This window comes from Anopheles funestus, chromosome 2RL, assembly GCF_943734845.2.
Source record: "Anopheles funestus chromosome 2RL, idAnoFuneDA-416_04, whole genome shotgun sequence".
NCBI lineage: Eukaryota > Metazoa > Arthropoda > Insecta > Diptera > Culicidae > Anopheles > Anopheles funestus.
Window position 1 is genome coordinate 4,103,471 of NC_064598.1, and position 15,004 is coordinate 4,118,474.

Here is a 15,004-nt window from a genome sequence, read left to right on the forward strand (position 1 = left end):
GTACCGCATGCATGTTGCCTTTTTACTGCACCCAATCTTGGTATAGTTTAAAAGTAGCAAACATGTGTTTAAATAATTAAATCATTTTATTTCGAAATTTCATTACAACAACCATTTCTACCAATCATGATAATATTGGATGAGATGATGAAGTTTGCTGCTCGGCAATTGAGCTATATGCGCATTTTATTTAATTTTCCACACCGACCAGCCACAAAAAGCAATCAACCGTGTACCGGTTTGTTTTTTGCTTTGCCTCGTTTGGTTTGGAAAACTGTTCCAGGAAAATGTCACCCATATGCTACATACAACGGCGTACATCAGCACACGTATCGCCCAGACTTCCCTTACGCTGTTAGAGCTTTCGAGTGGCCAAAAGGTCGTACGAGGTCTGGTGTATGGGTGTATAAAAATGGTTGCTCAATAACAAAAAACAACATTACCCATCAAGCCGGGGCAGCTTCAATGTTGATGGCCGCCGGGCATGGACCGGAAAAGGATACCACCCCACCATAGATAGCGGGTGGGCGTCGGCATTGCACTTTGAACAATGTTTACTTTTCTACCTGTTTGTTCGTACCGTGCCTGTAGTGCCAGAACCGGCATGTGGGAAGCGAACGGAGACAGAACGACGGCAGTCAGTAGTGAAGTCGATCGAGTCGGTCTCAATATGGTATGGTGGTGTGGGTCTCTGTATCCATATGCCCGGTTCGCTTCACCACCGGAAGTCGGTTAGCGTCGGAAGTCGATGAAAAACATGCCGTTTTTCGTTGGATTCGAAGCATGCTAGCGCACAAAATGGTTTTTGGCGGATGGGTGGAATGTACTTGTACGGTTTATGACGCTGGATAGGCGGTTCGAGAAGCCACCCTCTCTCTCTCGCTCTCTATCTGACGCTTTGGAAACCTGTCTGTGGTGCCGAAGCAAATCCATTTGCTCAATTGTCTATAAATTTGTGATGATATAGGCGGCAAGGGGGCGGAACTCATGCATGGAACGGAAGGGGGGGGGGGGGGGGGGATTGAGTGGGTTTGAGCACCATTTTAAAGTCCACGCAGGTGAATGGGCAAATGGGTGGGATGGTGAACATGCAACATGGATCAATTATTTTAACGTGCACCATAGCGTTCTGGGAAACACTTTCTGTGCAAAGCGCTACACTAGCATGGAATCAATAGTATTCTTTGCTTAAAACACTTCGTGCGAATGTGACGAACTGTAAATTAAAAGGTATATAAAAGCTCTCTTTAATCAAGAAGAAATAATTTAGGACTTCAATTTGTAAATTCATTGACTGCTTGAAACGGAATGGTTATCGTGTCCAAGTGATAAAGCTGGAGCCATTTCTGAATTCTTCACAACTGAAATTGATTGAAATAGACGAGATTTTTTTTGTGGGAAGTTAGCCAATATTTTTGAAAGGTGGAGTTTTCCACAACTTTCTCTAATTATGAAAATAATCCAGAAATGGCGCCAGCTATTCAACCACAAATCAAAAGCACTCTATTGGTGATTAAAATTGGAATTTATAATCACATTAAAATTAAATGAGATTTTAGTAAAATTAAGATCCCTCTGTAGTTTCCACAACATTTAAAAATTAACTCGCAAGAGTAGCCGAGTATTTTGTTTCTCTTCCCCCGGAAACAATTCACTAGAAACCGCACGGCGATAATTTCCTAATCAATCTTCTTCCGACGACACGAACTCATTTATCATTTCATCATCGGCAGGCAAAAACAAAAAAAAACAAAACAAATAAAATGGAAAAGGAAAACACCAGCGATACCAGTAGTGAGATACTGAAAAAGGGTTTCTTTGTGCAGTGAACAGTGAACGGGGGGAAAAGATTCGTTCATCACCACACAAATCCCTCTAGCTAAAACCCCGATCCCCGTAGGGTAGTCTCGATTACAACAAAAAATAAATAAATGTCTGACTTAAGTTGTCACTCCTCTTGGAGCCCGTTGCGAAAAAAGGATCAAAACGGACTATCTCTGTCTCTCTTTTTACGCCCGCAGGGATGGAGAAGCTGTTTCCTGGAAAGTTGTGAAAAAGCAAAACGCCACGCGTTCTAGTTTCTAGGTTAATGAGTAATAATTTATAACCTAATTCAATTTTGTCCCGATCCCTGGATCTGGTCGCTCGCCGGAAGTTGTCGTTGACGATGGCAACGGGCACAGTTCCGGACATTGAAACGGAACACACCGTGTGTTCAGACTAACCGCCCACCCACACACACACAAGGCGTGCGGCAGAGCATAGGAAGGAGCAACAGTAATTGAATGCAATTATTATCCTTAATTTCGAATCATCAGCTTCGACTGCACTTTGCTGCTGTCGGAGGTCAATGGATAAATGGTGCGAGTGTTTGATCCCAAGGTTTCCCGACTTGAAGGGTAGTCTGAGGAGCAAGCAGCCAGGGAGAGTAAAGAGCAATCAATTAAGGCTACGCCACACAATGGTCGGTCGAATCCCTATTGATCCGTAGTCGAAATGGGTTTTCAATGGTTTTTTTTGTACCGAGTTTTGAATATTTTTTTTAAATAAAAATGAGTAAATAATTAAAGTTTATTAAGTAAAAGTATAGCTGCAGTAATGAGTATGCAGCTATGAGTAATTGAAGTCCAGTCCTTCGATAATCAATAGGAAATGCAGGCGAATACCCTTGTCGCGGATGATGACCTATATCTGTCAATAATCATTGTTTCCTGATCGTATGTGACTGTATGAGTTAAACTTCCACGTTGATACTGCATGAGAGTACACAACTTAAAGCCTCGAATTAACCTCGTTTTTCATATAATAAACAATTTTATGCATCTAAAGACAAAAGCTAAAATTACAAATATTTAAACTAAAATTTTTTTAAACGTATCTGCACATTTGCATGAGTGTTCAGGCTAACTCGATGACAAATTATCTCTCTTTTTACCCATTTCGATGAATACTTTATCAGTCGGTAAATGCATTGTATGCCATCAACTCTGTGCATGTGAAACAACAGATCAATATGACAACATGAAAAAAGCAATAAGCATCGGAAGGATAAATATTTAACACACAAAACACCTTCATGATACAAAAGGGTCGGACTATCAGTCGCATGTACACTTTGAAAATAGGTTCCAGTAATGCAAAGCACACTGTACTACATTGTGTCTTTTGCAGTACATAAAGCATAGCAAGTACAGGGCAGAACAAAAAGTACATCGTTCAAAATTTCATGCAACCGTGTTCGTCTGCAATTACGACGAGAAACAATGGAACGAAGCAACACAACAAAAAAATAGGGAAAAACAAAAACCAACTCCAACCAACTCACCAAATAATGTAAAAAGAACAGAAAACCGGGGGGGGGGGGGGGGGGGGGGGGGGGGGAGGCTTGGAATAATCCAAGAATTCGTTGCTTGATGGAGCCTTTATCGTGGAACCATACGGGACAGCAAGCGAGCAATCAACCGATCGAGGATATCGATGAATAAAACATCACCCTTAATTTGAATACACTCAGCGCCGCTTTCAGTGGCAGAAGCCTTCGAAAGGACACCAGCAGTAAGCAATGGCGGTGTACACCAATCGAAATTTGATTACTCGCGATGGTAGATAATTCGTACCGAGCACCGAGGAAAAAATACGAAACTCCTACTCCATTCGGGTCAACGAAGGGTGCACTGCTTCGAGCACACTAACCCGCCACGGAAATATATTAATCCAGCAGTATAGAGACAAATGCTTGTACGGGATGTTGATGGGCATGAGAAAAGCAATGAAACAGAAAACAACAATCCATTCACAGCAGCATTATGCTTTACTGGCATGGCATCGATGGTGGATGTGTTTGTCAATTTGATAAAACAAATCGAGGGAGATGGAAAAAAACGCTTTTCGAATTCTTTCATTTGTCTCTCGCACTGTTAAACTTAAGTCGCGTCACAACCATGCGCACTATTATCACGAACGACCGCTCCGTGTCTCGTCCGTGTCCGTGAACAACCCGTTTCGCACATTTGTGGATGATGTCTCGCGTCTGCTTAGACACAAACCAACCGTATCTAATTAACATTTTCCACACAAAGCTTTGCTTGTCACGTCGTGCCAGTTGGTGGTGAAAGTAGGCCAACACGCTACCCGGGGGCGCATGGGTAAAGAAATGCGGTGGTGTGGAGACTTACGACAGAAGAGAACGTATTTTCCCGTACAATTCCACCACTCTGCGGTACGCATCCTTTCCGTAGCAAACGCAGCAGAAAATAATGGCACCCATCTTTGGCTTTCATCTTGGCGCGTCCCTTACCGGAACGGTGGTACGCCTTCTTAGCAAAAAGGCATAAAAGTGTCTACTTTTCCGCAGCCTTCATACCGCGTCTCGATAAGCGAGAATCAGTACAACGCGTCATTAGATGCCGCTGTCCTGTTGGAGCGTATTTCAAACTGCCATTTTTCTTCTTGCTGATTTGCTATGCTGAATGCTGTATTCTTACCAGCGTCGTAACTGGTTTTCGCTAACCGTCTCGTGGTGCTTCCGCGATTCATTTCACTTCATGTTACCGACAGCCCCGCGAAAAGCAGTCGGCATTTGGCCTTGGCGCGTTTCCATTTTCCATTTTCATGTCACTATCATTTATCAGCTACCATGCGCCTCCATTGGCGCACTACGTCGAAGGTAGGAACGTTTGTTTGACGTTCCGTTTCGGAACTTTCGCCCTGTTTTGAAGCCGTAGCGTACGCAGCTCGTAACGCTCGTAGAAGATTGTTAGTCATTTGAAATAATTTACATTTCTTTGGAATGGTTTTACAAGGGATACGCAGAGGATACTGGCACCGGATGCTTTCGTTTTGGAGTTTTTGTCTTCCGCAATAAAATTGTAAGATTGTTTTACTTAGCAAACGAGTACCGGAGACGGAACGGAAATAGTAATGGAGAGGGAAGATGAAAGAGCGTTGGGTGGAAAAAGGGGTTTCTCATCTTGCTCTGGCTTACCAGGTCTTTAATTTGTGTTTGTTCTGCTTGCCTCTTTCCTTTTCACAGACGATGTCCAACGACGCACTGTGGGTGTCTGACGCCATGTTGGACTCACTCAGTATGCAACTTCGGGATGCCGAAGCTCGCCGAGCGGAAGCAGAACGTGCACACCAGGTAAGTTGTTCGTTTTGTGTGGTGTGATTCGGATTTTTTTTGTCTTTTCTTCCCATACATACGTTTATCGTTCGTGTTCGAAAACATAATTGCGTCTTCTGACGCTTGCAAAAAACACTGGAACATTTAAAAAACACCACAACAAAAAACAATGCATTTTATTTGCTTAAAAATCTCACCAAACTTTCCTGTTAGTTCAAAGAGTTTTTTTGGAAACGGGCGAAAACCTCCAAAACAAATCTTGGAATGAAGGTAGATCAAACAATTTGCTAAACAAACTGACCCAACGAATCCGTTTCAAGTGTAAACGAATAAAAACCAATCGATTTTTCTTCATATCCTTTAAGTCCTTCCACCCATAACTAAGGATCATTGCACTTAAGCGATTACGAGCGAACCCAGAAGAAAAACAACACCTTGTGTTGAACATCTTGATTGCAAACGATCAAAGATTAATTATCCGTAATGAAACAAAGTTTTTGTTTTAAAAAAGAAATGTATACTTTTGCGCTTGTTTTGCAAAGAAGATGAATACTACAGCAAAATAAGCACCCGACCGAAATCCATACACATTTATCAGCATCAAAGGTCAATTTCCTTTCCCATTTAAGTGACCTTTTTTTTAAGAAAGCAATAATAACAAAGTATTTGAAATAGCACCTTGGGTCATCGATCGAGCAAACCGAAAACCCGACGGAGAATGAAGAAAATTAACATAGAAATCTCGTTATGCTTGGTACTCTCGATGTTTAATTGTGCATGATTCTTATCCCAAGCAAAGCTCGTCATGCTTTTACGCGCGAGTCGAATTCCGTTGCTGTATAATTAGCTCGTTTGTGATTGTTTTGTGCCATTCTGATTAGGTACAGCTCTTACCCGGCTACGACATAAATGAAGCGTTGCAAAATGACTTCTTTGAAGCGTGGTATGTTTTTTTTCTTTTTGCTTTCTTCCCCCGTGACGGTTTGCATGGACAACGAAAATGGCATGGCATATTAAGAACATGCGTTAGAATGCAAAAGTGCAAATGTTCGTAACTAATCGATTGATGATCATTTATTCTATCTATTTATGGTGGCCGGATTTTCCCGCACTATACCGGTATGGTTTTTGTGCCCAAAAAATCCCTTTATCCATATGCTTATGGTTTAAAAGCTTTTAATTAAATTTACGACAAGCGTCTGTTGCTTGACGCAACTGTTGTGGTTGCCACAATTGAAACGCCACACCACACAAACACACACTCCAACCACCACCACCAATTACCCGCAAAACCAATCATTATTACTGGGACACAAAAAGAGCAGGTGAGGAACGAGATGGTACACCCATTTTCCACCCAGCCACCCTGAGCAGAGTTTTGAAAATTGGCACACGTGCCAATTATAAAACCGTGTTGAATAATTTCATTCCACTTTGATGGGAAGCGGGGTAGCTAGGGGGAGAAGATGGTGGTGGTTAGTCTTTCTCAATTTCCTCCCATCCTCAGTCCATTATTCGTCCGCAAAAGAAGTCTAATGTTTGGATTCACTCTCCTCTTCGGTGAGTATCATTTTCAAAATTGAAAGTTAATTATAATAAGTGTGTGTGTGTGTGGGTGTGTGGGTGTGTGTATGAGTAAGAAGTGCTTCCAACACCCAACACAATGAATCGATTCGAAAAGTGTTTTTGGATACGTACCAACCGTGGTGGTGGTACGCTGGGAAATTAAACGAAACGAGTTAAAGCGCGTACCGGCACCGAGGACGGACCATGGCTGTTTGCATTTAATACAGTTACCGAAATGGTTGATTAAATGTAAATGTTCTACCTAGCACTATGGCTGTGGCATGCCTCAGTACATGGTTTACGTTAAAAAAAAAAGACACAGCACACCCCGTAAATAATGACCAAATCCACGGACGGACCTGTTCCCGAACCACCAAAGTACAGGTGGCATTATTGGGTTCTATTTTCATTGTTTACTCCATTGTGCCAATTCGGGTTAGCCCTCTAACGACCCATTTCCAGTGTGTGGGAAAACTTTATGCTTGCGTGGGTCATAAATGATTTGTTTCGCAACAGTTTACTTTTATGCTGGCGAAGGGAGAAAAATAAAAAAAATAATATACAAACATTAACAGATTGCCCATTAAAAATATGACTTCTGCTACTGCACAATGCTTCATAGTGTAAGAAATACTCCTGAATTACAGGACGCTGGAAAAAAGGTTGAACTTTTAGTTTCGAATGTATAAAAAAAACTTACCCTCCTCCGAAAAAGGTCATAACAAATCGAACGGCAAAATTTATAACATTATTTCACTTTCACTCATTACCGCGTTCCACCCGAGTGGAATTCGTTTTGCATTCGGTCTTTTGAGCACCAAACAGCGTGAGCGATAATTTGCGTGTTTGTAAGAGATTGTTTTAGGTTCTTACAGAAAACAAAAACTGCTCTCCTCTCCGTTTGCCACTCCACCCCTGGTACCTTCACCTGCTAAGCATCCGTTTCGGTTGCTGATAAATATGAAAAAATAGCCAACGGGCACGCACTGGCCGGTTAAAAAACACAACATTGAAGTCAACTTTTTTACCTACGAAAGACGCTCGAAAGACGCCCACCGCAAGGAGCACTTTTGAGGCGTGACGGCTTGCGGCGGAAATGATGGCCATTGCGTAAGGTGATTTGCGATGTGGATGGAAATTCGCTAAAGGATTCATGGGTTCTGGGACTGGCGAGTAGCTACTTTATTTCAAACACGTTACCTTGCTAATAAACACATTCGAGTAGTTGTTTCGAGGCTTTGATTTCGGCTGTTCCCTCCCTTCAAAGGAAAGCTTGAGCTAATCTGTAATTCTAATCGGCAAGTCAAAAAATTGGCCAACTTTTTTGACCGGCCGCAAAACGTAAGCGCACGGTAAATGAAATAAATCATCTCGATAGTGGAATAAAACATGCGATTTGGATTTTTCCAACCGAAAAGGGTATGGTTTGGTAGGTTTATTGAAACTTGCGAAACCGTACCATATTTTGTATTGCTAGGTGTCAGCATTTTACCATCGGTAGATTACTCATACTGCCCTCGACGGGTGGCACTAGCCGAGGCAAAGTTGCCCCCAAGCGATGGTTTTGCGTTTTTGAAATGAGCATGAGCTTTTGCGCCCGGCATCAACTGTAATTGACTTGAAAGCTTCCACTCGTTGAGGCCTACCCAGCCGGAATAGGATCCTTTGATCCTGCGAATCCTCATCCAACCTAGCACACCGACGGGTTGCGGGTCGGTCCGGTAAATTAGCCAAACCGACCGCAATACGCCCACACCGAACCAGCAAGAAGATGTTGAACTGGCCCGTAGCAATTTCTCTCTCTCTCTCTCTCTCTCTCTCTCTCTCTCTCTCTCTCGTTCTCTTACTTTCGGTTTCTCGTGACACTGCTTACAGCTTTCACCGGTAAACTGGCTGACAGGGATTCGTTAGGGATTCGTTTTGCAATAATTTTCTTCATCACACATACGCATCTACAGGCACCCATACGCACAAGATCTCCTGGTAACGTCATCCAATTAGTGGTTCACCGGTTTGGGAACAGTTCACGAGCAGTTTCGAGGTGGGCACACAAAACTTTGCCAGCCTTGGATCGTGGTGAAGGAAAATGTTTCTTTGCGGCCTATGATTAACTTTATAAAGCAACTGGGTGTGTGTATGGGCGAAAGGAAGTGAGGAGTTAAAACAACGGATGGTTCTTTGCCAGCCGCTTTGCCGAAATCCTCAACACTAAACATAAAAGGCAGACAATCGCCATTTTGCATGCGGTGTGCTTTCACTTGCGCGAGAGGAAATGAGTCAAGATTGCAATACCGTACCATGAGCTCCTGATTCTGCTACACCCGGTTCAGACTCACGCCATCCTCCACATGCTAAGCTCATACTTTAGTGCCCGGGGTTTTACTTTCTCGTCGCTCGAAAAAGACACCCACAAGACCGCTTTCATGATCATAAAGATTTTAAACTCCAAAATCTTCTTACCCGAGCAGGGAAGGTTTGAAGGCATCGGAGAAGCAAGGCGTACATGTACGTGCTACAATTGAGGCGAAGGCATGTGTAGCACGCGTTCATGTGTAGGTAGGCGCTGCTGAAAGTCGCTCCAATCCCGGGGCCTTGAGTGCCGGAAGGTAGCAGCACTGCCACGGAAAGATGATGAGAGCTGATGGTTTATGCAAAGACTTCCATACCACCGGCTTGTCGCACAATAGGCAGCACAACAACATGGCATGAAATTTTTGGAACAAACTGCTGAAAGGTACCAAAACTCAAAGCGTGTACGTGCCACGGTTAGCCGTATTTTTCTTCCACCTTCTCGCACAGGAAGTCAACCCCTCCTTTTGCGTCGGAAGCTTCGGAAGCGCACAGCAATCCTAGCACTTGCTCGAAAAGGGTGCCCGAATTCTTGAGGGAACAGTTTTCGTTGTGCATCTATGTGGTGGAGTTTTTTTTTTGTTGCTTCGTTATTTGTATTATCATACTTTACTCAATTCATTTTGTGCTAAACATACGCACACATACATACATACACGCGATGATATGGTAAATGGGGCGCGCGTTCACTACTTTACATTACGATTTTACATACATTTGCATTCGCGCTGTTCCTTTGCCAGCTCTAGTTTTTATTAAAAGTGAATTTTATTATACTTTGGCCGGTCTTTTCCATCTCGAGCGGAGCTCACCGTGCTATTCTTCCCGGGGCTTTATCTATCCCATTAACCTTGAGGTGAAAACCGGCGGAACCCTTTTCGCAGTTGTGCGCTTCTAACATTTAGCCATGTTGAATTTGAGTTCTTAAGGTGGGGGTAGGGCAAGCTTTCAAATTTGTCTGTCCTGAAATCTTATCGGTTACTCCGAAGAACGAGTAAATCCCTTCAGTGCAAATTTATTCCAAATGTTTCGTGCATAGTAAGCATTTCCTTAGAATGACGATCCAATGCATGGTGACGATTTAAACCGTAACTTGGTATTGCTTTTCGTCGATTGAAAAAAATATGTAATTTGGATTTTTTTGTATTGCAAAGCTTTAATTTGTTCAAGAAAAATATAAACATGTGAAGAATTAAAGTATTGCAAAGTTTTACTGTTTTTAATGAAAGTGTTCGGCACTTACACAAAACATTGATGGAATGTAATATCCGAAGCATGACAATCAGATCGGCAGCATAAAATGCCATTGTTTTAACAGGTCATTAAATTACGAACGAGACAAGGAAGCTTTCTCACAGACAGACCGTCAGTCAGACAGACAGCCATAACGTCAAAACGAACTTCGGTCTCCTTCAGTCTCCACATAAAGTATCTCCATGAATATATCACCCTACAGGAGTACCCAATTGCAAAGCCAGTAGTCATCCTGTGGGTATCAGTATGAAGAGACTTTCTCTGATAGATGGAAAAATTGAAATAATTCCGGCTGTGAAGTACTTCCTTCTTCGATAGGTTAAATAAAGCAAAACATTCCTTTCCAAACATACAGTCTGTGTGTAAAACCAGGAACGAATGAGCCACTTTCCGTTCAATTCGGTAAATCATAATTTATCCCTCTAATCATGACAAGACAATTGAAAAGCGGTTACCGACTGATGGAAAAAAACAACCCTGTACAGGATCGATCGATGCCACTGCCGCGTGGGAAGCTCTACAGGGAGCGTAACATATTTTTAGACTTCAAACAACCGTCAGACGTTCCGGTAGGTTCCTAGTAAGATAAAACTCATGTTGCTCGTAGGAAGGAGCAGGACCATCGTACGGTGCGTGTTATCGCAGTGCTTCCTTTTTTTTGTTGTTCGTCCATCTGGGCACGAAACTCCAGTCGGCACGAAAACGTTGAACTTCTATTATTTATGAGACGTCGACCGTAACTCATAACTCTAGCGAATTCGAGCCCATACCATATCACCAGCTCTACCTTAGGTTATTCATTTTTCGTATTCCGTGCAGTCGGCGAATGCCAGTTAAAGTCAACAACACTGCTACTGCCACCCTTCTACCATTGCTAGACACCGTGACTCCACGCAACTTCACCATTCATGGAAAGGTATGTTCCTGTTTGGACAGTAAATTGACTTAACCCAGACCTCATCATCCGGCGGGAACGGTAAACTGGTACAGCGTCAGCCAATGCCTCGGAAACTCGGAACCAATGGGGGAAATCTTGAAACAGTCTGAAGCGCGCTGAAGAGTTTGTTTATGTTATTTATTTTTTTCGTACTGTAAGTATATAGGTAGTAACATTCGCAAAAAAAGAGCATGAGATCGAATCGCGATCAGGCTCCAGGTGCCAAAGGTATCAATAATTTATGCGTTTTCAACAACGCAGGTGCAGAAGCTGGTATGGAAAAAATAACGCTAAATGTTTGAACTTATGCAAAGCTGAAGAACCTGCTTTATTTAATTCTATTAACATATGATTTATTGGTTTACATATGTTGGATACGTTCCACGAAGCAAACGGCAACAGACACTGTTGTTACATGAGAATAAAAACGCCATTGAACAAATACAACACTTCAGTTCAGGATGCTTCAGTTCTCGTCACTACGCAAAATACTTTGCAAATTATGACATTTGGTAGAATTTTGACCTTCTACCGGATTTAGTAACCGAAAAAAAAAACGAAAGACTGCTCGAGGGCTGATGATAGTGAACGATGCAAAAGGGTACACAATACAGCGAAATCATTCGATTTTAGCACTGGATGTGGTGGAAAATGTTACCTACATTTGTTTTTTTCTATTGCCAAAAACCATCTTTTGCTCCTCTCGCTTTGTAAAACTCCAACTCCCTTCATTCCACCGTACGTATAAGTGCCCGGCGCTTCTGTTACGTGGCGGAGTATCAAGTATCGATTTCCATCAGCTTCTTCACACAGACAAGACTTTGCAATCAAAATCCATTTGGATGGATTTTCTTTACGTGTTTTCTTGCTGCTTTTCCTTTTTCGTTGTTACCCATCCTACAGTGTGTCCTATTTCTGACCTATCTGCTTCTACGCTCCGCGAGTGTAAAATCGGGTTTTAGAACGGTGACGGTGACGGTGGCGGCCGTTTCTGGCTTGGCTTTTTGAACCTGTCAAACGTAAGACGTTATGAGCCAGTTCACAACTGATGGCTTAATAGATTACCATAAAGAGCGTTTAATGGTTATGGGTTTCCGATGAAAAGCGGAACCGTTAATCGAGTCAAAGGTTGAGTTGATTCGATGGAAAATCGATAATTTTAGGACAGCTTTTTTAGGACCACACCGCCCATTGGGTGGAAATGTGTCGAATTCAAAGGCGCTGTTTGGCATTAAAAAGAAGCATATGGATTGTATTTGCATATGGGTTTACTTTTTTCTTAGAACAAATATTGAAACACATCCAGGAGGAGTTTGTTTTGATTTCATCACAAAGCCCAAACGGCATGAAATGATCATTCTAATCCATATTTATACTCTATACATTATTTAATAGAAGAAAACAGGTACAGTTTGATCTCTAGCATACTGTTTATGCGACTCACATGAAGAACACGGCGATAATATTTCTTTCACTCAATGACAACATTTCGCCAGCCTTGTAAGTAAAGATAATTTATTCCTTACCCAAAAAAAAGATACGAAAGAAAACGAGAAAACACATCTACACAACCAACTGTTTCATGTTTCTTCAACAACAACAATGCGACGAAACAAAACACTGGTGGAAATTCATTTCTTTCTCGCTGTAGTATTGTTGTTACTATTTGTGTCGGTTGTAACAACGTATCAAGTTTTAGCGAGCGCTTGAAAACTTTTGCGAAACGAGTAAAACGAGCAAGCAAAAATAGCTGCCGCCCAAAAAAAACATGAGCCCCCCTTACAAACCGCGCTACCCGAATCAATTAAACATGGCAAAGTTCTTCGGTTTTATGTGTGTGTTTTTTTCTTCTTCCTTTTGCCCATCGTCTGTCCCCTGGTAGGGATTCCGTAGCAATAATAGCGCGCAAAAAAGAAAAACAATCCGAAACACGAAAAGTTGCCCAGCAACAGCGACATGGCTTTCGTGTGGAAACAATAAACGGAACCGTGTGATCCGGTCGCCGAAACTTATGCTTCCGGGAATTTGGTAACGGGAAGCACTCGAGCAGCTCGAGCTTCGGAAGCTGTTTGTCCGAGAAAATCAGATCAACCAGAAGACAGATTGTGTGCTCGAGTATGCTGCTAGCATCTTTCACATGCCCGGGAGTGAAAATCCTGTGAAACAAGAGCCTTTGCATCGAAAAATCGATATCCAATAGTTATCGCTTTTTTCCCTCCTCGTAGCGAAAGCAGTGCCAAAGATGGATAATCACCAGCCTTTCCGCTTTCGTACCTAATAAAGCATTACGCTTTTGGCTTCGACGCGGGAAAGTGCAAAATTGCTTTCCCTCGTCCACCGGATCGCCACACCCTTTTGTGCCTTGCCGTCTCAAGCTGCCGTCTCCTTTCTGTACTATCTTTAGCAACACACCGAACAACACACGATAGCTCGGTAATGTTGGGGCCACACATTGTACGTTGCGTTGCACTTCTTGCGTCAAAGGCAGACATGTCGGAAGGACACTCTCGTTCGATCGTGTATCCCCGTTTTCGCTGTACAATCGATTTGTGTCCTCACTGGGCACATTGGCGTTTGATGACTCGTATCGAGTGGACATTTTAGATTGCACCGATGAAGGTGGACAACGTATCCTCTGTATGTGTGTGAGTGTGTTTGTATGTCGATCAACCGTGGATGTCGGGCTTTAAATAACTGTGCTATTAATAAACGAAGCGTTCGAGAAGGAAACAATGTTCCAGGATGTTTCAATATTTTCTCTATGTTCTAGAGAGTGTAAATGTTATGAGCTGTGTAAAATGTTTTAGTACAAGTCATGCATTATCAGCAATGAAATATGTAATTACATGAAATATATTTACTTTGAACACATAATTAAGGATAAAGTATTTGTTTTAGCAAAGTTTGTGAACAAGTCTTGAGTTAATATCTGTTCGAAATCGATGCTTTGTCCACTATAATAATCAATAGTGAAGTGAAATAACCTCTAAAGACCTATTTAGTAAATCAAACGAAAACTCATGTGCAAAAACATTTGATTAAACTGCAAATTTACTGAGAAAATATAATTAAAAGTTTGAATATATTTAAAAATTGCAATAATCAGATTAGTTTTAGCTTTACATACAGAAATATTTAATACATTTCAATAGCGTATTTTCTAGCGAATTTTAATTTTCTCCTCAGCAAAAACCATCGCGATGTATTTTTTACAACTACTAGTATGTTTTGCTACACACACACATACTAGTTCTGTTGCTTTTATCGCACGAAGCTAAAACCTCACACGATAAGTACCGGCGTGACGGTACGAAATTGCTGGTTTCATTAATGGGACACAATTTATCCATTATTACACACAGATATAGCAAGCGCGAGCTACCAGCAGACATGTGGCAGCATACAACATTTCACCCTTTTGCCGTACGTTCGTTCGATAAGGGAATGAACAAATACACCACAACAAAAAAACCAGTCCTTTGCGACACCCAGCTTATGACATAAGCGTTATTACTTTGCCTGCCCTTCGATTATACCCATAAAGCGAAGATTTGGCGACAGCGCTCTTACACGTTGTCGCCTATCATTTGCTCGTCCTGTGCAGCCATTCCCTACGCTTTGTGCCACACAAAGCGTAATGAACGCCAAAATGACAGCAAGGGCAATGACATTGCCATTCTTCGTCTACGCCGTTTACCAATCAAGTATGGCGACATGCACTTAATGCTTGAAACATGCTTCGTACACATGGCTTCAACCCGTGCTTTCGAATTCGG

The 15,004-nt window shown here is 42.1% G+C and overlaps 1 protein-coding gene across 15 annotated transcripts in view; it reads left to right on the forward strand.

Moving 5' to 3' along the window:
* Positions 1-15,004, forward strand: part of LOC125761596 (RIMS-binding protein 2-like) — an 87,913-nt gene that overhangs the window by 19,958 nt on the left and 52,951 nt on the right. For all 15 annotated transcript variants that reach the window (XM_049422855.1, XM_049422850.1, XM_049422849.1 and 12 more), the window contains one exon: positions 5,033-5,140. In XM_049422855.1, coding sequence (XP_049278812.1) covers positions 5,036-5,140 — 105 coding nt within the window. In that variant the 5' untranslated portion in view covers positions 5,033-5,035. The remainder of the gene's footprint in view (positions 1-5,032; positions 5,141-15,004) is intronic.